This window comes from Ascaphus truei, unplaced genomic scaffold (genome assembly GCF_040206685.1).
Source record: "Ascaphus truei isolate aAscTru1 unplaced genomic scaffold, aAscTru1.hap1 HAP1_SCAFFOLD_1600, whole genome shotgun sequence".
Taxonomy (NCBI): domain Eukaryota; kingdom Metazoa; phylum Chordata; class Amphibia; order Anura; family Ascaphidae; genus Ascaphus; species Ascaphus truei.
The window spans coordinates 22,346-48,877 of NW_027454491.1; the positions used below are offsets into that span (position 1 = coordinate 22,346).

Sequence of the window (26,532 nt, forward strand, 5' to 3'; positions counted from 1 at the left end):
GGTTACAGGCTGTGACTTTATACTGGGGGTGAATGTTGGGAGCGAATGAATGAGGTTACAGGCAGTGACTTTATACTGGGGGTGAATGTTGGGAGCGAATGAATGAGGTTACAGGCAGTGACTTTATACTGGGGGTGAATGTTGGGAGCGAATGAATGAGGTTACAGGCTGTGACTTTATACTGGGGGTGAATGTTGGGAGCGAATGAATGAGTTTACAGGCTGTGACTTTATACTGGGGGTGAATGTTGGAAGCAGGGAGCGAATGAATGAGGTTACAGGCTGTGACTTTATACTGGGGGTGAATGTTGGAAGCAGGGAGCGAATGAATGAGGTTACAGGCTGTGACTTTATACTGGGGGTGAATGTTGGGAGCGAATGAATGAGGTTACAGGCTGTGACTGTCTCTCCCCAGAAACTGAGCGTAGTGGAGCAGGAAAAGATTGACAAAGTAATGCTGGAGCTCGATGGGACCGAGAATAAATGTAAGTACTGGAATACAGAGAGGGCTGCGGGGCAGGATGGAGGTGTAGTGACAGAGCTGTGTGTGTGTGGGGGGGGCAGTACAGGAATAGCAGAGAGGGCTGCAGGGCAGGATGGAGGTGCAGTGACAGAGCTGTGTGTGTGTGTGGGGGGGGTCAGTACAGGAATAGCAGAGAGGGCTGCGGGGCAGGATGGAGGTGCAGTGACAGAGCTGTGTGTGTGTGTGGGGGGTCAGTACAGGAATAGCAGAGAGGGCTGCAGGGCAGGATGGGGGTGCAGTGACAGAGCTGTGTGTGTGTGTGGGGGGGGGGTCAGTACAGGAATAGCAGAGAGGGCTGCAGGGCAGGATGGAGGTGCAGTGACAGAGCTGTGTGTGGGGGGGGGCAGTACAGGAATAGCAGAGAGGGCTGCAGGGCAGGATGGGGGTGCAGTGACAGCTGTGTGTGTGTGGGGGGGGCAGTACAGGAATAGCAGAGAGGGCTGCAGGGCAGGATGGGGGTGCAGTGACAGAGCTGTGTGTGTGTGTGGGGGGGTCAGTACAGGAATAGCAGAGAGGGCTGCAGGGCAGGATGGAGGTGCAGTGACAGAGCTGTGTGTGTGTGTGGGGGGTCAGTACAGGAATAGCAGAGAGGGCTGCAGGGCAGGATGGAGGTGCAGTGACAGCTGTGTGTGTGTGGGGGGGGGGGTCAGTACAGGAATAGCAGAGAGGGCTGCAGGGCAGGATGGAGGTGCAGTGACAGAGCTGTGTGTGGGGGGGGCAGTACAGGAATAGCAGAGAGGGCTGCAGGGCAGGATGGGGGTGCAGTGACAGCTGTGTGTGGGGGGGGGGGTCAGTACAGGAATAGCAGAGAGGGCTGCAGGGCAGGATGGGGGTGCAGTGACAGAGCTGTGTGTGTGGGGGGGGGGGTCAGTACAGGAATAGTAGAGAGGGCTGCAGGGCAGGATGGAGGTGCAGTGACAGAGCTGTGTGTGTGTGTGGGGGGGGGTCAGTACAGGAATAGCAGAGAGGGCTGCGGGGCAGGATGGAGGTGCAGTGACAGAGCTGTGTGTGTGTGTGGGGGGGAGGGGCAGTACAGGAATAGCAGAGAGGGCTGCAGGGCAGGATGGAGGTTTAGTGACAGAGCTGTGTGTGGGGGGCGGCAGTACAGGAATAGCAGAGAGGGCTGCGGGGCAGGATGGAGGTGCAGTGACAGAGCTGTGTGTGTGTGTGGGGGGGGGGGGTCAGTACAGGAATAGCAGAGAGGGCTGCGGGGCAGGATGGAGGTGCAGTGACAGAGCTGTGTGTGGGGGGCGGCAGTACAGGAATAGCAGAGAGGGCTGCGGGGCAGGATGGAGGTGCAGTGACAGCTGTGTGTGTGTGTGGGGGGGGCAGTACAGGAATAGCAGAGAGGGCTGCAGGGCAGGATGGAGGTGCAGTGACAGCTGTGTGTGTGTGTGGGGGGGGCAGTACAGGAATAGTAGAGAGGGCTGCAGGGCAGGATGGAGGTGCAGTGACAGAGCTGTGTGTGGGTGGGGGCAGTACAGGAATAGCAGAGAGGGCTGCAGGGCAGGATGGAGGTGCAGTGACAGCTGTGTGTGTGTGTGTGGGGGGGCAGTACAGGAATAGCAGAGAGGGCTGCAGGGCAGGATGGAGGTGCAGTGACAGCTGTGTGTGTGTGGGGGGGGGCAGTACAGGAATAGCAGAGAGGGCTGCAGGGCAGGATGGTGGTGCAGTGACAGCTGTGTGTGTGTGTGGGGGGGGGGGCAGTACAGGAATAGCAGAGAGGGCTGCAGGGCAGGATGGGGGTGCAGTGACAGCTGTGTGTGGGGGGGGGGGGGGTCAGTACAGGAATAGCAGAGAGGGCTGCAGGGCAGGATGGGGGTGCAGTGACAGAGCTGTGTGTGTGTGGGGGGGGGGTCAGTACAGGAATAGTAGAGAGGGCTGCAGGGCAGGATGGAGGTGCAGTGACAGAGCTGTGTGTGTGTGTGGGGGGGGGTCAGTACAGGAATAGCAGAGAGGGCTGCGGGGCAGGATGGAGGTGCAGTGACAGAGCTGTGTGTGTGTGTGGGGGGGAGGGGCAGTACAGGAATAGCAGAGAGGGCTGCAGGGCAGGATGGAGGTTTAGTGACAGAGCTGTGTGTGGGGGGCGGCAGTACAGGAATAGCAGAGAGGGCTGCGGGGCAGGATGGAGGTGCAGTGACAGAGCTGTGTGTGTGTGGGGGGGGGGGGGGTCAGTACAGGAATAGCAGAGAGGGCTGCGGGGCAGGATGGAGGTGCAGTGACAGCTGTGTGTGTGTGTGGGGGGGGCAGTACAGGAATAGCAGAGAGGGCTGCAGGGCAGGATGGAGGTGCAGTGACAGAGCTGTGTGTGTGTGGGGGGGGGTCAGTACAGGAATAGCAGAGAGGGCTGCAGGGCAGGATGGAGGTGCAGTGACAGAGCTGTGTGTGGGTGGGGGCAGTACAGGAATAGCAGAGAGGGCTGCAGGGCAGGATGGAGGTGCAGTGACAGCTGTGTGTGTGTGTGTGGGGGGGCAGTACAGGAATAGCAGAGAGGGCTGCAGGGCAGGATGGAGGTGCAGTGACAGCTGTGTGTGTGTGGGGGGGGCAGTACAGGAATAGCAGAGAGGGCTGCAGGGCAGGATGGTGGTGCAGTGACAGCTGTGTGTGTGTGGGGGGGGGGGTCAGTACAGGAATAGCAGAGAGGGCTGCAGGGCAGGATGGGGGTGCAGTGACAGAGCTGTGTGTGTGTGGGGGGGGGGTCAGTACAGGAATAGTAGAGAGGGCTGCAGGGCAGGATGGAGGTGCAGTGACAGAGCTGTGTGTGTGTGTGGGGGGGGTCAGTACAGGAATAGCAGAGAGGGCTGCAGGGCAGGATGGAGGTGCAGTGCAGAGCTGTGGGGGGGGGCAGTACAGGAATAGCAGAGAGGGCTGCAGGGCAGGATGGGGGTGCAGTGACAGAGCTGTGTGTGTGGGAGGGGGTCAGTACAGGAATAGCAGAGAGGGCTGCAGGGCAGGATGGAGGTGTAGTGACAGAGCTGTGTGTGCAGTAATAGCAGAGAGGGCTGCAGGGCAGGATGGAGGTGCAGTGACAGAGCTGTGTGTGGTGGGGGGCAGTACAGTAATAGTAGAGAGGGCTGCAGGGCAGGATGGAGGTGTAGTGACAGCTGTGTGTGTGTGGGGAGGTGTGGGGGGGGCAGTACAGGAATAGCAGAGAGGGCTGCAGGGCAGGATGGAGGTGCAGCGACAGAGCTGTGTGTGTGTGTGGGGGGGCAGTACAGGAATAGCAGAGAGGGCTGCAGGGCAGGATGGAGGTGCAGTGACAGAGCTGTGTGTGTGGGGGGGCAGTACAGGAATAGCAGAGAGGGCTGCAGGGCAGGATGGGGGTGCAGTGACAGAGCTGTGTGTGTGGGGGGGTCAGTACAGGAATAGCAGAGAGGGCTGCAGGGCAGGATGGAGGTGCAGTGACAGAGCTGTGTGGGGGGGGGTCAGTACAGGAATAGCAGAGAGGGCACTGAGACTATCTCATTCTACAGCTAAGTTTGGTGCGAACGCCATCTTGGGTGTGTCATTGGCGGTGTGCAAGGCAGGCGCAGCAGAGAAGGGCGTCCCCCTGTACCGTCACATCGCTGACCTGGCCGGGAACGCAGAACTCATCCTACCAGTCCCAGTGAGATGTGGTTCCTAATATACATCTATATCTATATGTCACCTCTCTGTCACTGTCCCCTCTCCTCCTTCTCTAGGTCATTGTCTCCTGTCCTTCTCTGTCACTGTCCCCTCTCCTCCTTCTCTAGGTCATTGTCTCCTGTCCTTCTCTCTGTCACTGTCCCCTCTTCTTCTCTCTGTCACTGTCCCCTCTCCTCCTTCTCTAGGTCATTGTCTCCTGTCCTTCTCTCTGTCACTGTCCCTTCTTCTCTCTGTGACTGTCCCCTCTTCTTCTCTCTGTCACTGTCCCCTCTCCTCCTTCTCTCTGTCACTGTCCCCCTCTCCTCCTTCTCTGTCACTGTCCCCTCTTCTTCTCTCTGTCACTGTCCCCTCTCCTCCTTCTCTCTGTCACTGTCCCCTCTCCTCCTTCTCCCTGTCCCCTCTCCTCCTTCTCTGCCACTGTTCCCTCTCCTCCTTCTCCGTCCCCTCTCCTCCTTCTCTCTGTCACTGTCTCCTGTCCTTCTCTCTGCTACTGTCCCCTCTTCTTCTCTCTGTCACTGTCCCCTCTCCTCTCTGTCACTGTCCCCTCTCCTCTCTGTCACTGTCCCCTCCTCCTTCTCTCTGCCACTGTCCCCTCTCCTCTCTGTCACTGTCCCCTCTCCTCCTTCTCTCTGCCACTGTCCCCTCCTCCTTCTCTCTGTCACTGTCTCCTGTCCTCCTCTCTGTCACTGTCCCCTCTTCTTCGCTCTGCCACTGTCCCCTCTTCTACTCTCTGTCACTGTCCCCTCTTCTACTCTCTGTCACTGTCCCCTCTTCTTCTCCTTCCCCTCTCCTCTCTGTCACTGTCCCCTCTTCTCTTTGCCACTGTCCCCTCTCCGTCTCTCTCTCCTCCTTCCCCTCTCCTCCTTCTCCGTCCCCTCTCCTCTCTGTCACTGTCCCCTCTTCTCTCTGCCACTGTCCCCTCTCCTCCTCTCTGTCACTGTCCCCTCTCCTCCTTCTCTGTCACTGTCCCCTCTCCTCTCTGTCACTGTCATCTCTCCTCCTCTCTGCCACTGTCCCCTCTCCTCCTTCTCTCTGCCACTGTCCCCTCTCCTTCTCCCTGTCCCCTCTCCTCCTTCCCCATCACTGTCCCCTCTCCTCCTTCCCCCTGTCACTGTCCCCTCTTCTTCTCTGTCACTATCCCCTCCTTCTCTCTGTCACTGTCCCCTCTTCTCTCTGCCACTGTCCCCTCTCCGTCTCTCTATCACTGTCCCCTCTCCTCCTCTCTGCCACTGTCCCCTCTCCTCCTTCTCTCTGCCACTGTCCCCTCTCCTCCTTCTCTCTGCCACTGTCCCCTCTCCTCCTTCTCTCTGTCACTGTCCCTGACCTCCTTCTCTCTGTCACTATCCCCTCCTTCTCTCCGTCACTGTCCACTCTCCTCCTTCTCCCTGTCCCCTCTCCTCCTCTCTGCCACTGTCCCCTCTCCTCCTTCCCCCTGTCACTGTCTCCTGTCCTCCTCTCTGTCACTGTCCCTCACCTCCTCTCTGTCACTGTCCCCTCTCCTTCTCTGTCACTGTCCCCTCTTCTCTCTGTCACTGTCCCCTCTTCTCTCTGCCACTGTCCCCTCTCCGTCTCTCTATCACTGTCCCCTCTCCTCCTCCGTGTCTCTTCCCCCTTGTCATCTCTCCTTCTCTCTGCCACTGTCCCCTCTCCGCCTTCTCCCTGTCCCCTCTCCTCCTCTCTGCCACTGTCCCCTCTCCTCCTTCTCCCTGTCCCCTCTCCTCCTCTCTGTCCCCTCTCCTCCTCTCTGTCACTGTCTCCTGTCCTCCTCTCTGTCACTGTCCCTCACCTCCTCTGTCACTGTCCCCTCTCCTTCTCTGTCACTGTCCCCTCTTCTCTCTGTCACTGTCCCCTCTTCTCTCTGTCACTGTCCCCTCTTCTCTCTGTCACTGTTCCCTCTTCTCTCTGCCACTGTCCCCTCTCCGTCTCTCTGTCATTGTGCCCTCTCCTCCTCCGTGTCTCTTCCCCCTTGTCATCTCTCCTCCTTCTCCTTGTTACCGTCCCCACCTTCTCTGTCTCCTGTCCTCCTCTGTCCCCTCTCCTCCTCCTCCTCCTCCTCTCTGTCCCCTCTCCTCCTTCTGTAGGTCACTGTCTCCTGTCGTCCTCCTATTTCTCCTTGTTACTGTCCCCTCCTGTCCCCTCTACTCCTCTGTCCCTGTACCCTCTCCTCCTTCTCTCTGTCCCTGTACCCTCTCCCTCCTCTCTATCATTATCCCCTCCTCTGTCACTGTCCCCTCTCCTCCTCCGTTACTATCCCCTCCTCCATCTCCTCCCCCCTTCTCTCTGTCACCTCTCCTCCTTGTTACCGTCCCCACCTTCTCTGTCTCCTGTCCTCCTCTCTGTCCCCTCTCCTCCTTCTCTAGGTCACTGTCTCCTGTCGTCCTCCTCTCTTTCTCCTTGTTACTGTCCCCTCCACTCCTCTGTCCCTGTACCCTCTCCTTCTCTCGGTCCCTGTACCCTCTCCCTCCTCTCTATCATTATCCCCTCCTCTGTCACTGTCCCCTCTCCTCCTCCCTCTGTCCCCTCTCCTCCATCTCCTCCCCCCTTCTCTCTGTCACCTCTCCTTCTCCTTGTTACCGGCCCCGCCTTCTCTCTGTCACTGTCCCCTCTCCTCCTCCTCGTCGTCTAACCACTAAGGTATTGTGTCTCTATCCCACACGTGGCCCTCGAGGTAACGCCTGGGTACCACGTCCTTGGTGACGATCATTGACGTCTCTCCCCTCTCAGGCCTTTAATGTAATCAATGGCGGCTCCCACGCGGGCAACAAGCTGGCCATGCAGGAGTTCATGATCCTGCCCGTGGGGGCGTCGAGTTTCCGGGAGGCCATGCAAATCGGAGCAGAGGTCTACCACAACCTGAAGGGCGTCATCAAGGCCAAGTACGGCAAAGACGCCACCAACGTGGGGGACGAGGGCGGCTTCGCGCCCAACATCCTGGAGAACAATGAAGGTGCGTGAGTGTGGGCTGAGCAAAGGAGTGTGCGTGGGCTGAGCGAAGGAGTGTGCGTGGGCTGAGCGAAGGAGTGTGCGCGGGCTGAGCGAAGGAGTGTGCGCGGGCTGAGCGAAGGAGTGTGCGCGGGCTGAGCGAAGGAGTGTGCGCGGGCTGAGCGAAGGAGTGTGCGCGGGCTGAGCGGAGGAGTGTGCGCGGGCTGAGCGAAGGAGTGTGCGCGGGCTGAGCGAAGGAGTGTGCGCGGGCTGAGCGAAGGAGTGTGCGCGGGCTGAGCGAAGGAGTGTGCGCGGGCTGAGCGAAGGAGTGTGCGCGGGCTGAGCGAAGGAGTGTGCGCGGGCTGAGCGAAGGAGTGTGCGCGGGCTGAGCGAAGGAGTGTGCGCGGGCTGAGCGAAGGAGTGTGCGCGGGCTGAGCGAAGGAGTGTGCGTGGGCTGAGCGAAGGAGTGTGCGTGGGCTGAGCGAAGGAGTGTGCGTGGGATGAGCGAAGGAGTGTGCGTGGGCTGAGCGAAGGAGTGTGCGTGGGCTGAGCGAAGGAGTGTGCGAGGGCTGAGCGAAGGAGTGAGCGTGGGCTGAGCGAAGGAGTGTGCGTGGGCTGAGCGAAGGAGTGTGCGTGGGCTGAGCGAAGGTGTGTGCGTGGGCTGAGCGAAGGAGTGTGCGTGGGCTGAGCGAAGGAGTGTGCGTGGGCTGAGCGAAGGAGTGTGCGCGGGCTGAGCGAAGGAGTGTGCGCGGGCTGAGCGAAGGAGTGTGCGCGGGCTGAGCGGAGGAGTGTGCGCGGGCTGAGCGGAGGAGTGTGCGCGGGCTGAGCGAAGGAGTGTGCGCGGGCTGAGCGAAGGAGTGTGCGCGGGCTGAGCGAAGGAGTGTGCGCGGGCTGAGCGAAGGAGTGTGCGCGGGCTGAGCGAAGGAGTGTGCGCGGGCTGAGCGAAGGAGTGTGCGCGGGCTGAGCGAAGGAGTGTGCGCGGGCTGAGCGAAGGAGTGTGCGCGGGCTGAGCGAAGGAGTGTGCGTGGGCTGAGCGAAGGAGTGTGCGTGGGCTGAGCGAAGGAGTGTGCGTGGGCTGAGCGAAGGAGTGTGCGTGGGCTGAGCGAAGGAGTGTGCGTGGGATGAGCGAAGGAGTGTGCGTGGGCTGAGCGAAGGAGTGTGCGTGGGCTGAGCGAAGGAGTGTGCGAGGGCTGAGCGAAGGAGTGAGCGTGGGCTGAGCGAAGGAGTGTGCGTGGGCTGAGCGAAGGAGTGTGCGTGGGCTGAGCGAAGGAGTGTGCGTGGGCTGAGCGAAGGAGTGTGCGTGGGCTGAGCGAAGGAGTGTGCGTGGGCTGAGCGAAGGAGTGTGCGTGGGCTGAGCGAAGGAGTGAGCGTGGGCTGAGCGAAGGAGTGTGCGTGGGCTGAGCGAAGGAGTGTGCGTGGGCTGAGCGAAGGTGTGTGCGTGGGCTGAGCGAAGGAGTGTGCGTGGGCTGAGCGAAGGAGTGTGCGTGGGCTGAGCGAAGGAGTGTGCGTGGGCTGAGCGAAGGAGTGTGCGTGGGCTGAGCGAAGGAGTGTGCGTGGGCTGAGCGAAGGAGTGTGCGTGGGCTGAGCGAAGGAGTGTGCGTGGGCTGAGCGAAGGAGTGTGCGTGGGCTGAGCGAAGGAGTGTGCGTGGGCTGAGCGAAGGAGTGTGCGTGGGCTGAGCAAAGGAGTGTGCGTGGGCTGAGCGAAGGAGTGTGCGTGGGCTGAGCGAAGGAGTGTGCGTGGGCTGAGCGAAGGAGTGTGCGTGGGCTGAGCGAAGGAGTGTGCGTGGGCTGAGCGAAGGAGTGTGCGTGGGCTGAGCGAAGGAGTGTGCGTGGGCTGAGCGAAGGAGTGTGCGTGGGCTGAGCGAAGGAGTGTGCGTGGGCTGAGCGAAGGAGTGTGCGTGGGCTGAGCGAAGGAGTGTGCATTGGGAGAGCGAAGGAGTGTGCGTGGGCTGAGCGAAGGAGTGTGCATTGGGTGAGCGAAGGAGTGTGCGTGGGCTGAGCGAAGGAGTGTGCGTGGGCTGAGCGAAGGAGTGTGCGTGGGCTGAGCGAAGGAGTGTGCGTGGGCTGAGCGAAGGAGTGTGCGTGGGCTGAGCGAAGGAGTGTGCGTGGGCTGAGCGAAGGAGTGTGCGTGGGCTGAGCGAAGGAGTGTGCGTGGGCTGAGCGAAGGAGTGTGCGTGGGCTGAGCGAAGGAGTGTGCGTGGGCTGAGCGAAGGAGTGTGCGTGGGCTGAGCGAAGGAGTGTGCGTGGGCTGAGCGAAGGAGTGTGCGTGGGCTGAGCGAAGGAGTGTGCGTGGGCTGAGCGAAGGAGTGTGCGTGGGCTGAGCGAAGGAGTGTGCGTGGGCTGAGCGAAGGAGTGTGCGTGGGCTGAGCGAAGGAGTGTGCGTGGGCTGAGCGAAGGAGTGTGCGTGGGCTGAGCGAAGGAGTGTGCGTGGGCTGAGCGAAGGAGTGTGCGTGGGCTGAGCGAAGGAGTGTGCGTGGGCTGAGCGAAGGAGTGTGCGTGGGCTGAGCGAAGGAGTGTGCGTGGGCTGAGCGAAGGAGTGTGCGTGGGCTGAGCGAAGGAGTGTGCGTGGGCTGAGCGAAGGAGTGTGCGTGGGCTGAGCGAAGGAGTGTGCGTGGGCTGAGCGAAGGAGTGTGCGCGGGCTGAGCGAAGGAGTGTGCGCGGGCTGAGCGAAGGAGTGTGCGCGGGCTGAGCGGAGGAGTGTGCGCGGGCTGAGCGAAGGAGTGTGCGCGGGCTGAGCGAAGGAGTGTGCGCGGGCTGAGCGAAGGAGTGTGCGCGGGCTGAGCGAAGGAGTGTGCGCGGGCTGAGCGAAGGAGTGTGCGCGGGCTGAGCGAAGGAGTGTGCGTGGGCTGAGCGAAGGAGTGTGCGTGGGCTGAGCGAAGGAGTGTGCGTGGGCTGAGCGAAGGAGTGAGCGTGGGCTGAGCGAAGGAGTGTGCGTGGGATGAGCGAAGGAGTGTGCGTGGGCTGAGCGAAGGAGTGTGCGTGGGCTGCGCGAAGGAGTGTGCGAGGGCTGAGCGAAGGAGTGAGCGTGGGCTGAGCGAAGGAGTGTGCGTGGGCTGAGCGAAGGAGTGTGCGTGGGCTGAGCGAAGGAGTGTGCGTGGGCTGAGCGAAGGTGTGTGCGTGGGCTGAGCGAAGGAGTGTGCGTGGGCTGAGCGAAGGAGTGTGCGTGGGCTGAGCGAAGGAGTGTGCGTGGGCTGAGCGAAGGAGTGTGCGTGGGCTGAGCGAAGGAGTGAGCGTGGGCTGAGCGAAGGAGTGTGCGTGGGCTGAGCGAAGGAGTGTGCGTGGGCTGAGCGAAGGTGTGTGCGTGGGCTGAGCGAAGGAGTGTGCGTGGGCTGAGCGAAGGAGTGTGCGTGGGCTGAGCGAAGGAGTGTGCGTGGGCTGAGCGAAGGAGTGTGCGTGGGCTGAGCGAAGGAGTGTGCGTGGGCTGAGCGAAGGAGTGTGCGTGGGCTGAGCGAAGGAGTGTGCGTGGGCTGAGCGAAGGAGTGTGCGTGGGCTGAGCGAAGGAGTGTGCGTGGGCTGAGCGAAGGAGTGTGCGTGGGCTGAGCGAAGGAGTGTGCGTGGGCTGAGCGAAGGAGTGTGCGTGGGCTGAGCGAAGGAGTGTGCGTGGGCTGAGCGAAGGAGTGTGCGTGGGCTGAGCGAAGGAGTGTGCGTGGGCTGAGCGAAGGAGTGTGCGTGGGCTGAGCGAAGGAGTGTGCGTGGGCTGAGCGAAGGAGTGTGCGTGGGCTGAGCGAAGGAGTGTGCGTGGGCTGAGCGAAGGAGTGTGCGTGGGCTGAGCGAAGGAGTGTGCGTGGGCTGAGCGAAGGAGTGTGCATTGGGAGAGCGAAGGAGTGTGCGTGGGCTGAGCGAAGGAGTGTGCATTGGGTGAGCGAAGGAGTGTGCGTGGGCTGAGCGAAGGAGTGTGCGTGGGCTGAGCGAAGGAGTGTGCGTGGGCTGAGCGAAGGAGTGTGCGTGGGCTGAGCGAAGGAGTGTGCGTGGGCTGAGCGAAGGAGTGTGCGTGGGCTGAGCGAAGGAGTGTGCGTGGGCTGAGCGAAGGTGTGTGCGTGGGCTGAGCGAAGGAGGGTGCGAGGGCTGAGCGAAGGAGGGTGCGAGGGCTGAGCGAAGGAGGGTGCGTGGGCTGAGCGAAGGAGTGTGCGTGGGCTGAGCGAAGGAGTGTGCGTGGGCTGAGCGAAGGAGTGTGCGTGGGCTGAGCGAAGGAGTGTGCGTGGGCTGAGCAAAGGAGTGTGCGTGGGCTGAGCAAAGGAGTGTGCGTGGGCTGAGCAAAGGAGTGTGCGTGGGCTGAGCGAAGGAGTGTGCGTGGGCTGAGCGAAGGAGTGTGCGTGGGCTGAGCGAAGGAGTGTGCGTGGGCTGAGCGAAGGAGTGTGCGTGGGCTGAGCGAAGGAGTGTGCGTGGGCTGAGCGAAGGAGTGTGCGTGGGCTGAGCGAAGGAGTGTGCGTGGGCTGAGCGAAGGAGTGTGCGTGGGCTGAGCGAAGGAGTGTGCGTGGGCTGAGCGAAGGAGTGTGCGTGGGCTGAGCGAAGGAGTGTGCGTGGGCTGAGCGAAGGAGTGTGCGTGGGCTGAGCGAAGGAGTGTGCGTGGGCTGAGCGAAGGAGTGTGCGTGGGCTGAGCGAAGGAGTGTGCGTGGGCTGAGCGAAGGAGTGTGCGTGGGCTGAGCGAAGGAGTGTGCGTGGGCTGAGCGAAGGAGTGTGCGTGGGCTGAGCGAAGGAGTGTGCATTGGGAGAGCGAAGGAGTGTGCGTGGGCTGAGCGAAGGAGTGTGCATTGGGTGAGCGAAGGAGTGTGCGTGGGCTGAGCGAAGGAGTGTGCGTGGGCTGAGCGAAGGAGTGTGCGTGGGCTGAGCGAAGGAGTGTGCGTGGGCTGAGCGAAGGAGTGTGCGTGGGCTGAGCGAAGGAGTGTGCGTGGGCTGAGCGAAGGAGTGTGCGTGGGCTGAGCGAAGGTGTGTGCGTGGGCTGAGCGAAGGAGGGTGCGAGGGCTGAGCGAAGGAGGGTGCGAGGGCTGAGCGAAGGAGGGTGCGTGGGCTGAGCGAAGGAGTGTGCGTGGGCTGAGCGAAGGAGTGTGCGTGGGCTGAGCGAAGGAGTGTGCGTGGGCTGAGCGAAGGAGTGTGCGTGGGCTGAGCAAAGGAGTGTGCGTGGGCTGAGCAAAGGAGTGTGCGTGGGCTGAGCAAAGGAGTGTGCGTGGGCTGAGCGAAGGAGTGTGCGTGGGCTGAGCGAAGGAGTGTGCGTGGGCTGAGCGAAGGAGTGTGCGTGGGCTGAGCGAAGGAGTGTGCATTGGGAGAGCGAAGGAGTGTGCGTGGGCTGAGCGAAGGAGTGTGCGTGGGCTGAGCGAAGGAGGGTGTGTGGGCTGAGCGAAGGAGTGTGCGTGGGCTGAGCGAAGGAGTGAGCGAGGGCTGAGAGAAGGAGTGTGCGCGGGCTGAGCGAAGGAGTGTGCGTGGGCTGAGAGAAGGAGTGTGCGTGGGCTGAGCGAAGGAGTGTGCGTGGGCTGAGCGAAGGAGTGTGCGTGGGCTGAGCGAAGGAGTGTGCGTGGGCTGAGCGAAGGAGTGTGCGTGGGCTGAGCGAAGGAGTGTGCGTGGGCTGAGCGAAGGAGTGTGCGTGGGCTGAGCGAAGGAGTGTGCGTGGGCTGAGAGAAGGAGTGTGCGTGGGCTGAGCGAAGGAGGGTGTGTGGGCTGAGCGAAGGAGTGTGCGTGGGCTGAGCGAAGGAGTGAGCGAGGGCTGAGAGAAGGAGTGTGCGCGGGCTGAGCGAAGGAGTGTGCATGGGCTGAGAGAAGGAGTGTGCATGGGCTGAGCGAAGGAGTGTGCGTGGGCTGAGCAAAGGAGTGTGCGTGGGCTGAGCAAAGGAGTGTGCGTGGGCTGAGCAAAGGAGTGTGCGTGGGCTGAGCAAAGGAGTGTGCGTGGGCTGAGCAAAGGAGTGTGCGTGGGCTGAGCGAAGGAGTGTGCGTGGGCTGAGCGAAGGAGTGTGCGTGGGCTGAGCGAAGGAGTGTGCGTGGGCTGAGCGAAGGAGTGTGCGTGGGCTGAGCGAAGGAGTGTGCATTGGGAGAGCGAAGGAGTGTGCGTGGGCTGAGCGAAGGAGTGTGCGTGGGCTGAGCGAAGGAGTGTGCGTGGGCTGAGCGAAGGAGTGTGCGTGGGCTGAGCGAAGGAGTGTGCGTGGGCTGAGCGAAGGAGTGTGCGTGGGCTGAGCGAAGGAGTGTGCGTGGGCTGAGAGAAGGAGTGTGCGTGGGCTGAGCGAAGGAGTGTGCATTGGGTGAGCGAAGGAGTGTGCGAGGGCTGAGCGAAGGAGTGAGCGTGGGCTGAGCGAAGGTGTGTGCGTGGGCTGAGCGAAGGAGTGTGCGTGGGCTGAGCGAAGGAGTGTGCATTGGGTGAGCGAAGGAGTGTGCGTGGGCTGAGAGAAGGAGTGTGCGTGGGCTGAGCGAAGGAGTGTGCGAGGGCTGAGCGAAGGAGTGTGCGTGGGCTGAGCGAAGGAGTGTGCGTGGGCTGAGCGAAGGAGTGTGCGTGGGCTGAGCGAAGGAGTGTGCGTGGGCTGAGCGAAGGAGTGTGCATTGGGTGAGCGAAGGAGTGTGCGTGGGCTGAGCGAAGGAGTGTGCATTGGGTGAGCGAAGGAGTGTGCGTGGGCTGAGCGAAGGAGTGTGCGTGGGGTGAGCAAAGGAGTGTGCGTGGGCTGAGCAAAGGAGTGTGCATTGGCTGAGCGAAGGAGTGTGCGTGGGCTGAGCGAAGGAGTGTGCGTGGGCTGAGCGAAGGAGTGTGCGTGGGCTGAGCGAAGGTGTGTGCGTGGGCTGAGAGAAGGAGTGTGCGTGGGCTGAGCAAAGGAGTGTGCGTGGGCTGAGCAAAGGAGTGTGCGTGGGCTGAGCAAAGGAGTGTGCGTGGGCTGAGCAAAGGAGTGTGCGTGGGCTGAGCGAAGGAGTGTGCGTGGGCTGAGCGAAGGAGTGTGCGTGGGCTGAGCGAAGGAGTGTGCGTGGGCTGAGCGAAGGAGTGTGCGTGGGCTGAGCGAAGGAGTGTGCGTGGGCTGAGAGAAGGTGTGTGCGTGGGCTGAGCGAAGGAGTGTGCGTGGGCTGAGCGAAGGAGTGTGCATTGGGTGAGCGAAGGAGTGTGCGTGGGCTGAGCAAAGGAGTGTGCGTGGGCTGAGCAAAGGAGTGTGCGTGGGCTGAGCAAAGGAGTGTGCGTGGGCTGAGCGAAGGAGTGTGCGTGGGCTGAGCGAAGGAGTGTGCGTGGGCTGAGCGAAGGAGTGTGCGTGGGCTGAGCGAAGGAGTGTGCGTGGGCTGAGCGAAGGAGTGTGCATTGGGTGAGCGAAGGAGTGTGCATTGGCTGAGCGAAGGAGTGTGCATTGGCTGAGCAAAGGAGTGTGCGTGGGCTGAGCGAATGAGTGTGCGTGGGGTGAGCGAATGAGTGTGCATTGGGTGTGTATTGGGTGAGCGAATGAGTGTGCATTGGGTGTATTGGTTGAGCGAATGAGTGTGCATTGGGTGAGCGAATGAGTGTGCATTGGGTGAGCGAATGAGTGTGCATTGGTTGAGCGAATGAGTGTGCATTGGGTGAGCGAATGAGTGTGCATTGGGTGAGCGAATGAGTGTGCATTGGGTGAGCGAATGAGTGTGCATTGGGTGAGCGAATGAGTGTGCATTGGGTGAGTGAATGAGTGTGCATTGGGTGTGTATTGGGTGAGCAAATGAGTGTGCATTGGGTGGTTTGGGTGAGCGAATGAGTGTGCATTGGGTGTATTGGGTGAGCGAATGAGTGTGCATTGGGTGAGCGAATGAGTGTGCATTGGGTGAGCGAATGAGTGTGCATTGGGTGAGCGAATGAGTGTGCATTGGGTGAGCGAATGAGTGTGCATTGGGTGAGCGAATGAGTGTGCATTGGGTGAGCGAATGAGTGTGCATTGGGTGAGCGAATGAGTGTGCATTGGGTGAGCGAATGAGTGTGCATTGGGTGAGCGAATGAGTGTGCATGGGGTGAGTGAATGAGTGTGCGTGGGGTGAGCGAATGAGTGTGCATTGGGTGAGCGAATGAGTGTGCATTGGGTGAGCGAATGAGTGTGCATTGGGTGAGCGAATGAGTGTGCATTGGGTGAGCGAATGAGTGTGCATTGGGTGAGCGAATGAGTGTGCATTGGGTGAGCGAATGAGTGTGCATTGGGTGAGTGAAGGAGTGTGCATTGGGTGAGCGAATGGGTGTGCATTGGGTGAGTGAGTGTGTATTGGGTGAGTAAGGGAGAAGTGAATGAGTGAATATCTGGGTGCATGAAATGATTGGAGATCTGGTTTCCATCTGACCCCACAGCTCTGGAGCTGCTGAAATCTGCCATAGAGAAGGCCGGATACCCCGACAAAATCGTCATTGGGATGGACGTCGCTGCGTCCGAATTTTACCGGGGAGGAAAGTATGATCTGGACTTTAAGTCTCCCGATGACCCGAGCCGCTATATTACCGGGGAGAAGCTGGGAGATCTGTACAAGAGTTTCATCAAGTCCTATCCCGGTGAGACTGCCCCCCCCCCCCCCCCCCCCCACACACACTCCCCGCAGGGTGACACAGTGACACAGACAGAAGGGAGCTATGAGTCTGTCCCTCCCCCCGCAGGGTGACACAGTGACACAGACAGAAGGGAGCTATGAGTCTGTCCCTCCCCCCGGAGGGTGACACAGTGACACAGACAGACTGGAGCTATGAGTCTATCCCTCCCCCGCAGGGTGACACAGGCAGAAGGGAGCTATGAGCCTGTCCCTCCCCCCGCAGGGTGACACAGTGACACAGACAGAAGGGAGCTATGAGCCTGTCCCTCCCCCGCAGGGTGACACAGTGACACAGACAGAAGGGAGCTATGAGCCTGTCCCTCCCCCGCAGGGTGACACAGTGACACAGACAGAAGGGAGCTATGAGACTGTCCCTCCCCCCGCAGGGTGACACAGTGACACAGACAGAAGGGAGCTATGAGCCTGTCCCTCCCCCCGCAGGGTGACACGGTGACACAGACAGAAGGGAGCTATGAGCCTGTCCCTCCCCCCGGAGGGTGACACAGTGACACAGACAGAAGGGAGCTATGAGCCTGTCCCTCCCCCGCAGGGTGACACAGTGACACAGACAGAAGGGAGCTATGAGCCTGTCCCTCCCCCGCAGGGTGACACAGTGACACAGACAGAAGGGAGCTATGAGACTGTCCCTCCCCCCGCAGGGTGACACAGTGACACAGACAGAAGGGAGCTATGAGCCTGTCCCTCCCCCGCAGGGTGACACAGTGACACAGACAGAAGGGAGCTATGAGCCTGTCCCTCCCCCGCAGGGTGACACAGTGACACAGACAGAAGGGAGCTATGAGACTGTCCCTCCCCCCGCAGGGTGACACAGTGACACAGACAGAAGGGAGCTATGAGCCTGTCCCTCCCCCCGCAGGGTGACACGGTGACACAGACAGAAGGGAGCTATGAGCCTGTCCCTCCCCCCGGAGGGTGACACAGTGACACAGACAGAAGGGAGCTATGAGCCTGTCCCTCCCCCGCAGGGTGACACAGTGACACAGACAGAAGGGAGCTATGAGCCTGTCCCTCCCCCGCAGGGTGACACAGTGACACAGACAGAAGGGAGCTATGAGACTGTCCCTCCCCCCGCAGGGTGACACAGTGACACAGACAGAAGGGAGCTATGAGCCTGTCCCTCCCCCGCAGGGTGACACAGTGACACAGACAGAAGGGAGCTATGAGACTGTCCCTCCCCCCGCAGGGTGACACAGTGACACAGACAGAAGGGAGCTATGAGCCTGTCCCTCCCCCGCAGGGTGACACAGTGACACAGACAGAAGGGAGCTATGAGTCTGTCCCTCCCCCCGCAGGGTGACACAGTGACACAGACAGAAGGGAGCTATGAGACTGTCCCTCCCCCCGCAAGGTGACACAGTGACACAGACAGAAGGGAGCTATGAGACTGTCCCTCCCCCCGCAGGGTGACACAGTGACACAGACAGAAGGGAGCTATGAGCCTGTCCCTCCCCCGCAGGGTGACACAGTGACACAGACAGAAGGGAGCTATGAGACTGTCCCTCCCCCCGCAGGGTGACACAGTGACACAGACAGAAGGGAGCTATGAGCCTGTCCCTCCCCCGCAGGGTGACACAGTGACACAGACAGAAGGGAGCTATGAGTCTGTCCCTCCCCCCGCAGGGTGACACAGTGACACAGACAGAAGGGAGCTATGAGACTGTCCCTCCCCCCGCAGGGTGACACAGTGACACAGACAGAAGGGAGCTATGAGACTGTCCCTCCCCCCGCAGGGTGACACAGTGACACAGACAGAAGGGAGCTATGAGCCTGTCCCTCCCCCGCAGGGTGACACAGTGACACAGACAGAAGGGAGCTATGAGACTGTCCCTCCCCCCGCAGGGTGACACAGACAGAAGGGAGCTATGAGCCTGTCCCTCCCCCCGCAGGGTGACACAGACAGAAGGGAGCTATGAGTCTGTCCCTCCCCCGCAGGGTGACACAATGACACAGACAGAAGGGAGCTATGAGACTGTCCCTCCCCCCGCAGGGTGACACAGACAGAAGGGAGCTATGAGACTGTCCCTCCCCCCGCAGGGTGACACAATGACACAGACAGAAGGGAGCTATGAGCCTGTCCCTCCCCCCGCAGGGTGACACAGTGACACAGACTGAAGGGAGCTATGAGCATGTCCCTCCCCCGCAGGGTGACACAGTGACACAGTGACACAGACAGAAGGGAGCTATGAGCCTGTCCCTCCCCCCCGCAGAGTGACACAGTGACACAGACAGAAGGGAGCTATGAGCCTGTCCCTCCCCCCGCACGGTGACACAGACAGAAGGGAGCTATGAGTCTGTCCCTCCCCCGCAGGGTGACACAGTGACACAGACAGAAGGGAGCTGTGAGTCTGTCCCTCCCCCCGCAGGGTGACACAGTGACACAGACAGAAGGGAGCTATGAGCCTGTCCCTCCCCCCGCAGGGTGACACAGTGACACAGACAGAAGGGAGCTATGAGCCTGTTCCTCCCCCCGCAGGGTGACACAGTGACACAGACAGAAGGGAGCTATGAGTCTGTCCCTCCCCCCGCAGGGTGACACAGTGACACAGACAGAAGGGAGCTATGAGCCTGTCCCTCCCCCCGCAGGGTGACACAGTGACACAGACAGAAGGGAGCTATGAGTCTGTCCCTCCCCCGCAGGGTGACACAGTGACACAGACAGAAGGGAGCTATGAGTCTGTCCCTCCCCCGCAGGGTGACACAGTGACACAGACAGAAGGGAGCTATGAGCCTGTCCCTCCCCCCGCAGAGTGACACAGTGACACAGACAGAAGGGAGCTATGAGTCTGTCCCTCCCCCCGCAGGGTGACACAGACAGAAGGGAGCTATGAGTCTGTCCCTCCCCCCGCAGGGTGACACAGTGACACAGACAGAAGGGAGCTATGAGCCTGTCCCTCCCCCCGCAGGGTGACACAGTGACACAGACAGAAGGGAGCTATGAGCCTGTCCCTCCCCCCGCAGAGTGACACAGTGACACAGACAGAAGGGAGCTGTGAGTCTGTCCCTCCCCCCGCAGGGTGACACAGACAGAAGGGAGCTATGAGCCTGTCCCTCCCCCCGCAGGGTGACACAGTGACACAGACAGAAGGGAGCTGTGAGTCTGTCCCCCCCCCCCCCCGCAGGGTGACACAGTGACAGACAGAAGGGAGCTATGAGTCTGTCCCTCCCCCCGCAGGGGGACACAGTGACACAGACAGAAGGGAGCTATGAGTCTGTCCCTACCCCCGCAGGGTGACACAGTTACACAGACAGAAGGGAGCTATGAGTCTGTCCCTCCCCCCGCAGGGTGACACAGTGACACAGACAGAAGGGAGCTATGAGTCTGTCCCCCCCCCCCGCAGGGTGACACAGACAGAAGGGAACTATGAGTCTGTCCCTCCCCCCGCAGGGTGACACAGTGACACAGACAGAAGGGAGCTATGAGTCTGTCCCTCCCCCGCAGGGTGACACAGTGACACAGACAGAAGGGAGCTATGAGCCTGTCCCTCCCCCCGCAGGGTGACACAGTGACACAGACATAAGGGAGCTATGAGACTGTCCCTCCCCCCGCAGGGTGACACAGTGACACAGACAGAAGGGAGCTATGAGTCTGTCCCTCCCCCCGCAGGGTGACACAGTGACACAGACAGAAGGGAGCTATGAGTCTGTCCCTGCCCCCGCAGGGTGACACAGTGACACAGACAGAAGGGAGCTATGAGCCTGTCTCTCCCCCCGCAGGGTGACACAGACAGAAGGGAGCTATGAGTCTGTCCCTCCCCCCGCAGGTGACACAGTGACACAGACAGAAGGGAGCTATGTGTCTGTCCCTCCCCCCGCAGGGTGACACAGTGACACAGACAGAAGGGAGCTATGAGCCTGTCCCTCCCCCCGCAGGGTGACACAGTGACAGACAGAAGGGAGCTATGAGCCTGTCCCTCCCCCCGCAGGGTGACACAGTCAGAAGGGAGCTATGTGTCTGTCCCTCCCCCCGCAGGGTGACACAGTGACACAGACAGAAGGGAGCTATGAGTCTGTCCCTCCCCCCGCAGGGTGACACAGTGACACAGACAGAAGGGAGCTATGAGTCTGTCCCTCCCCCCGCAGGGTGACACAGATAGAAGGGAGCTATGAGCCTGTCCCTCCCCCCGCAGGGTGACACAGACAGAAGGGAGCTATGAGCCTGTCCCTCCCCCCGCAGGGTGACACAGACAGAAGGGAGCTATGAGCCTGTCCCTCCCCCCGCAGGGTGACACAGTGACACAGACAGAAGGGAGCTATGAGCCTGTCCCTCCCCCCGCAGGGTGACACAGACAGAAGGGAGCTATGAGCCTGTCCCTCCCCCGCCGGGTGACGGTGACACAGACAGAAGGGAGCTATGAGTCTGTCCCTCCCCCCGCAGGGTGACACAGTGACACAGACAGAAGGGAGCTATGAGCCTGTCCCTCCCCCCGCAGGGTGACACAGTGACACAGACAGAAGGGAGCTATGAGTCTGTCCCTCCCCCGCAGGGTGACACAGTGACACAGACTGAAGGGAGCTATGAGTCTGTCCCTCCCCCCGCGGGGTGACACAGTGACACAGACAGAAGGGAGCTATGAGTCTGTCCCTCCCCCCGCAGGGTGACACAGTGACACAGACAGAAGGGAGCTGTGAGTCTGTCCCTCCCCCCGCAGGGTGACACAGTGACACAGACAGAAGGGAGCAATGAGACTGTCCCTCCCCCCGCAGGGTGACACGGTGACACAGACAGAAGGGAGCTATGAGCCTGTCCCTCCCCCGCCAGGTGACACAGTGACACAGACAGAAGGGAGCTATGAGACTGTCCCTCCCCCCGCAGGGTGACACAGTGACACAGACAGAAGGGAGCTATGAGTCTGTCCCTCCCCCCGCAGGGTGACACAGACAGAAGGGAGCTATGAGACTGTCCCTCCCCCCGCAGGGTGACACAGTGACACAGACAGAAGGGAGCTAGGAGACTGTCCCTCCCCCCGCAGGGTGACACGGTGACACAGACAGAAGGGAGCTATGAGCCTGTCCCTCCCCCGCCAGGTGACACAGTGACACAGACAGAAGGGAGCTATGAGTCTGTCCCTCACCCCGCAGGGTGACACAGTGACACAGACAGAAGGGAGCTATGAGCCTGTCCCTCCCCCCGCAGGGTGACACAGTGACACAGACAGAAGGGAGCTATGAGCCTGTCCCTCCCCCCGCAGGGTGACACAGTGTCCTCTCTCCCCAGTTGTCTCCATTGAAGACCCCTTTGACCAGGATGACTGGGACACATGGAAGAAGTTTGTGAGTGAGGTCGGGATCCAGGTGGTGGGAGACGATCTGACGGTGACGAACCCCAAGCGGATCCAGAAGGCCGTGGAGCAGAAAGCCTGCAACTGTCTTCTCCTGAAAGTCAACCAGATCGGATCTGTCACCGAGTCAATCCAGGCGTACGTCCCGCGCCCCCTACATCCGGCCCTACTCCCCCACCCCCACCCCGTATAGTGACACGGAGTATCTCCCTGCAGGTGTAAGCTGGCGCAGTCCAACGGTTGGGGGGTGATGGTCAGTCACCGCTCCGGGGAGACTGAAGATACTTTCATAGCCGACCTGGTGGTGGGACTGTGTACCGGGCAGGTGAGAGATAGCCGTGTGTGTTACATGTGAGAGATAGCCGTGTGTGTTACATGTGAGAGATAGCCGTGTGTGTTATCAGCGAGGGATAGCCGCGTGTGTTACATGTGAGAGACAGCCGTGTGTGTTATCAGCGAGGGATAGCCGCGTGTGTGTGTGTTATCAGCGAGGGATAGCCGCGTGTTATATGTGGGAGATAGCCGTGTGTGTTATCAGCGGGAGATAGCCGTGTGTGTTACCAGCGAGGGATAGCCGTGTGTGTTATATGTGGGAGATAGCCGTGTGTTATATGTGGGAGATAGCCGTGTGTGTGTGTTATCAGCGAGGGATAGCCGTGTGTGTGTGTTATCAGCGAGGGATAGCCGTGTGTGTGTGTGTTATCAGCGAGGGATAGCCGTGTGTGTGTTATCAGCGAGGGATAGCCGTGTGTGTGTGTTATCAGCGAGGGATATCCGTGCGTGTGTGTTATCAGCGAGGGATAGCCGTGTGTGTGTGTTATCAGCGAGGGATAGCCGTGTGTGTGTGTTATCAGCGAGGGATAGCCGTGTGTGTTATCAGCGAGGGATAGCCGTGTGTGTTATCAGCGAGGGATAGCCGTGTGTGTGTTATCAGCGAGGGATAGCCGTGTGTGTGTTATCAGCGAGGGATAGCCGTGTGTGTGTTATCAGCGAGGGATAGCCGTGTGTGTGTGTGTTATCAGCGAGGGATAGCCGTGTGTGTGTGTTATCAGCGAGGGATATCCGTGTGTGTGTTATCAGCGAGGGATAGCCGTGTGTGTGTGTTATCAGCGAGGGATATCCGTGTGTGTGTTATCAGCGAGGGATAGCCGTGTGTGTGTGTTATCAGCGAGGGATAGCCGTGTGTGTGTTATCAGCGAGGGATAGCCGTGTGTGTGTGTTATCAGCGAGGGATATCCGTGTGTGTGTTATCAGCGAGGGATATCCGTGTGTGTGTGTGTTATCAGCGAGGGATAGCCGTGTGTGTGTGTTATCAGCGAGGGATAGCCGTGTGTGTGTGTTATCAGCGAGGGATATCCGTGTGTGTGTGTTATCAGCGAGGGATAGCCGTGTGTGTGTTATCAGCGAGGGATAGCCGTGTGTGTGTTTTATCAGCGAGGGATAGCCGTGTGTGTGTGTTATCAGCGAGGGATAGCCGTGTGTGTTATCAGCGAGGGATATCCGTGTGTGTGTGTTATCAGCGAGGGATAGCCGTGTGTGTGTGTTATCAGCGAGGGATAGCCGTGTGTGTGTTATCAGCGAGGGATAGCCGTGTGTGTGTTTTATCAGCGAGGGATAGCCGTGTGTGTGTGTTATCAGCGAGGGATAGCCGTGTGTGTTATCAGCGAGGGATATCCGTGTGTGTGTGTGTTATCAGCGAGGGATAGCCGTGTGTGTGTGTTATCAGCGAGGGATAGCCGTGTGTGTTATCAGCGGGAGATAGCCGTGTGTGTTACCAGCGAGGGATAGCCGTGTGTGTTATATGTGGGAGATAGCCGTGTGTTATATGTGGGAGATAGCCGTGTGTGTGTGTTATCAGCGAGGGATAGCCGTGTGTGTGTGTTATCAGCGAGGGATAGCCGTGTGTGTGTGTGTTATCAGCGAGGGATAGCCGTGTGTGTGTTATCAGCGAGGGATAGCCGTGTGTGTGTGTTATCAGCGAGGGATATCCGTGCGTGTGTGTTATCAGCGAGGGATAGCCGTGTGTGTGTGTTATCAGCGAGGGATAGCCGTGTGTGTGTGTTATCAGCGAGGGATAGCCGTGTGTGTTATCAGCGAGGGATAGCCGTGTGTGTTATCAGCGAGGGATAGCCGTGTGTGTGTTATCAGCGAGGGATAGCCGTGTGTGTGTTATCAGCGAGGGATAGCCGTGTGTGTGTTATCAGCGAGGGATAGCCGTGTGTGTGTGTGTTATCAGCGAGGGATAGCCGTGTGTGTGTGTTATCAGCGAGGGATATCCGTGTGTGTGTTATCAGCGAGGGATAGCCGTGTGTGTGTGTTATCAGCGAGGGATATCCGTGTGTGTGTTATCAGCGAGGGATAGCCGTGTGTGTGTGTTATCAGCGAGGGATAGCCGTGTGTGTGTTATCAGCGAGGGATAGCCGTGTGTGTGTGTTATCAGCGAGGGATATCCGTGTGTGTGTTATCAGCGAGGGATATCCGTGTGTGTGTGTGTTATCAGCGAGGGATAGCCGTGTGTGTGTGTTATCAGCGAGGGATAGCCGTGTGTGTGTGTTATCAGCGAGGGATATCCGTGTGTGTGTGTTATCAGCGAGGGATAGCCGTGTGTGTGTTATCAGCGAGGGATAGCCGTGTGTGTGTTTTATCAGCGAGGGATAGCCGTGTGTGTGTGTTATCAGCGAGGGATAGCCGTGTGTGTTATCAGCGAGGGATATCCGTGTGTGTGTGTTATCAGCGAGGGATAGCCGTGTGTGTGTGTTATCAGCGAGGGATAGCCGTGTGTGTGTTATCAGCGAGGGATAGCCGTGTGTGTGTTTTATCAGCGAGGGATAGCCGTGTGTGTGTGTTATCAGCGAGGGATAGCCGTGTGTGTTATCAGCGAGGGATATCCGTGTGTGTGTGTGTTATCAGCGAGGGATAGCCGTGTGTGTGTGTTATCAGCGAGGGATAGCCGTGTGTGTGTGTTATCAGCGAGGGATAGCCGTGTGTGTGTTATCAGCGAGGGATATCCGTGTGTGTGTGTGTTATCAGCGAGGGATAGCCGTGTGTGTGTGTTATCAGCGAGGGATAGCCGTGTGTGTGTGTTATCAGCGAGGGATAGCCGTGTGTGTGTGTTATCAGCGAGGGATAGCCGTGTGTGTGTGTTATCAGCGAGGGATATCCGTGTGTGTGTTATCAGCGAGGGATATCCGTGTGTGTGTGTTATCAGCGAGGGATAGCCGTGTGTGTGTGTTATCAGCGAGGGATAGCCGTGTGTGTGTGTTATCAGCGAGGGATAGCCGTGTGTGTGTGTTATCAGCGAGGGATATCCGTGTGTGTGTGTTATCAGCGAGGGATAGCCGTGTGTGTGTTATCAGCGAGGGATAGCCGTGTGTGTGTGTTATCAGCGAGGGATAGCCGTGTGTGTGTGTTATCAGCGAGGGATAGCCGTGTGTGTTATCAGCGAGGGATATCCGTGTGTGTGTGTTATCAGCGAGGGATAGCCGTGTGTGTGTGTTATCAGCGAGGGATAGCCGTGTGTGTGTGTTATCAGCGAGGGATAGCCGTGTGTGTGTGTTATCAGCGAGGGATAGCCGTGTGTGTGTTATCAGCGAGGGATAGCCGTGTGTGTGTGTTATCAGCGAGGGATAGCCGTGTGTGTGTGTTATCAGCGAGGGATAGCCGTGTGTGTGTGTGTTATCAGCGAGGGATAGCCGTGTGTGTTATCAGCGAGGGATATCCGTGTGTGTGTGTTATCAGCGAGGGATAGCCGTGTGTGTGTGTTATCAGCGAGGGATAGCCGTGTGTGTGTGTTATCAGCGAGGGATAGCCGTGTGTGTGTGTTATCAGCGAGGGATAGCCGTGTGTGTGTGTTATCAGCGAGGGATATCCGTGTGTGTGTGTGTGTGTGTTATCAGCGAGGGATAGCCGTGTGTGTGTGTGTTATCAGCGAGGGATAGCCGTGTGTGTGTTATCAGCGAGGGATAGCCGTGTGTGTGTGTTATCAGCGAGGGATAGCCGTGTGTGTGTGTTATCAGCGAGGGATATCCGTGTGTGTGTGTGTTATCAGCGAGGGATAGCCGTGTGTGTGTGTGTTATCAGCGAGGGATAGCCGTGTGTGTGTGTGTTATCAGCGGGAGATAGCCGTGTGTGTGTGTTATCAGCGAGGGATAGCCGTGTGTGTGTGTTATCAGCGAGGGATAGCCGTGTGTGTGTTATCAGCGAGGGATATCCGTGTGTGTGTGTGTTATCAGCGAGGGATAGCCGTGTGTGTGTGTTATCAGCGAGGGATAGCCGTGTGTGTGTTATCAGCGAGGGATAGCCGTGTGTGTGTGTGTTATCAGCGAGGGATAGCCGTGTGTGTGTGTGTTATCAGCGAGGGATATCCGTGTGTGTGTTATCAGCGAGGGATAGCCGTGTGTGTGTTATCAGCGAGGGATAGCCGTGTGTGTGTGTTATCAGCGAGGGATAGCCGTGTGTGTGTGTGTTATCAGCGAGGGATAGCCGTGTGTGTGTGTGTTATCAGCGAGGGATAGCCGCGTGTGTGTGTTATCAGCGAGGGATAGCCGTGTGTGTGTGTGTTATCAGCGAGGGATAGCCGTGTGTGTGTGTTATCAGCGAGGGATAGCCGTGTACAGAGCAGGTAATAGCCGTGTGTGTGTGATATGTGAGAGATAGCTGTGTGTGTGTTTTAGAGAGAACAGATTGAGGGCCCCGCCTTTGGCAGCCATATTTAAAGCTGCCGTGACATTCTCTCCCACTCCTCAGATCAAGACAGGCGCCCCCTGCAGGTCAGAACGACTTTCCAAATACAACCAGCTCATGAGGTAAGAGAGCGGGCAGCGGCAGTGCCAGCCTCCCCCTCACACTACTACACCATGTATACACAGCGCGGGCAGTGCCAGCCTCCCCCTCACACTGCTACACCATGTATACACAGCGCGGGCAGTGCCAGCCTCCCCCTCACACTGCTACACCATGTATACACAGCGCGGGCAGTGCCAGCCTCCCCCTCACACTGCTACACCATGTATACACAGCGCGGGCAGTGCCAGCCTCCCCCTCACACTGCTACACCATGTATACACAGCGCGGGCAGTGCCAGCCTCCCCCTCACACTGCTACACCATGCATACACAGCGCGGGCAGTGCCAGCCTCCCCCTCACACTGCTACACCATGCATACACAGCGCGGGCAGTGCCAGCCTCCCCCTCACACTACTACACCATGTATACACAGCGCGGGCAGTGCCAGCCACCCCCTCACACTGCTACACCATGTATACACAGCGCGGGCAGTGCCAGCCTCCCCCTCACACTACTACACCATGTATACACAGCGCGGGCAGTGCCAGCCTCCCCCTCACACTACTACACCATGCATACACAGCGCGGGCAGTGCCAGCCTTGCCTCACACTACTACACCATGTATACACAGCGCGGGCAGTGCCAGCCTCCCCCTCACACTGCTACACCATGTATACACAGCGCGGGCAGTGCCAGCCTCCCCCTCACACTACTACACCATGTATACACAGCGCGGGCAGTGCCAGCCTCCCCCTCACACTACTACACCATGTATACACAGCGCGGGCAGTGCCAGCCTCCCCCTCACACTGCTACACCATGTATACACAGCGCGGGCAGTGCCAGCCTCCCCCTCACACTGCTACACCATGTATACACAGC

The 26,532-nt window shown here is 59.6% G+C and overlaps 1 protein-coding gene across 1 annotated transcript in view; it reads left to right on the plus strand.

Annotated features, from left to right (window-relative positions):
- Positions 1 to 366: 366 nt before the first annotated feature.
- The window catches only part of LOC142476431 (beta-enolase-like), a 53,242-nt gene continuing 27,076 nt past the window's right edge, over positions 367 to 26,532 (plus strand). Inside the window, exons 1-7 of the mRNA XM_075581804.1 lie at positions 367 to 484; positions 3,996 to 4,129; positions 6,874 to 7,096; positions 15,332 to 15,529; positions 20,801 to 21,002; positions 21,081 to 21,189; positions 25,611 to 25,669. Of these exons, the coding sequence (XP_075437919.1) occupies positions 382 to 484; positions 3,996 to 4,129; positions 6,874 to 7,096; positions 15,332 to 15,529; positions 20,801 to 21,002; positions 21,081 to 21,189; positions 25,611 to 25,669 (1,028 nt within the window). The 5' untranslated portion in view covers positions 367 to 381. The remainder of the gene's footprint in view (positions 485 to 3,995; positions 4,130 to 6,873; positions 7,097 to 15,331; positions 15,530 to 20,800; positions 21,003 to 21,080; positions 21,190 to 25,610; positions 25,670 to 26,532) is intronic.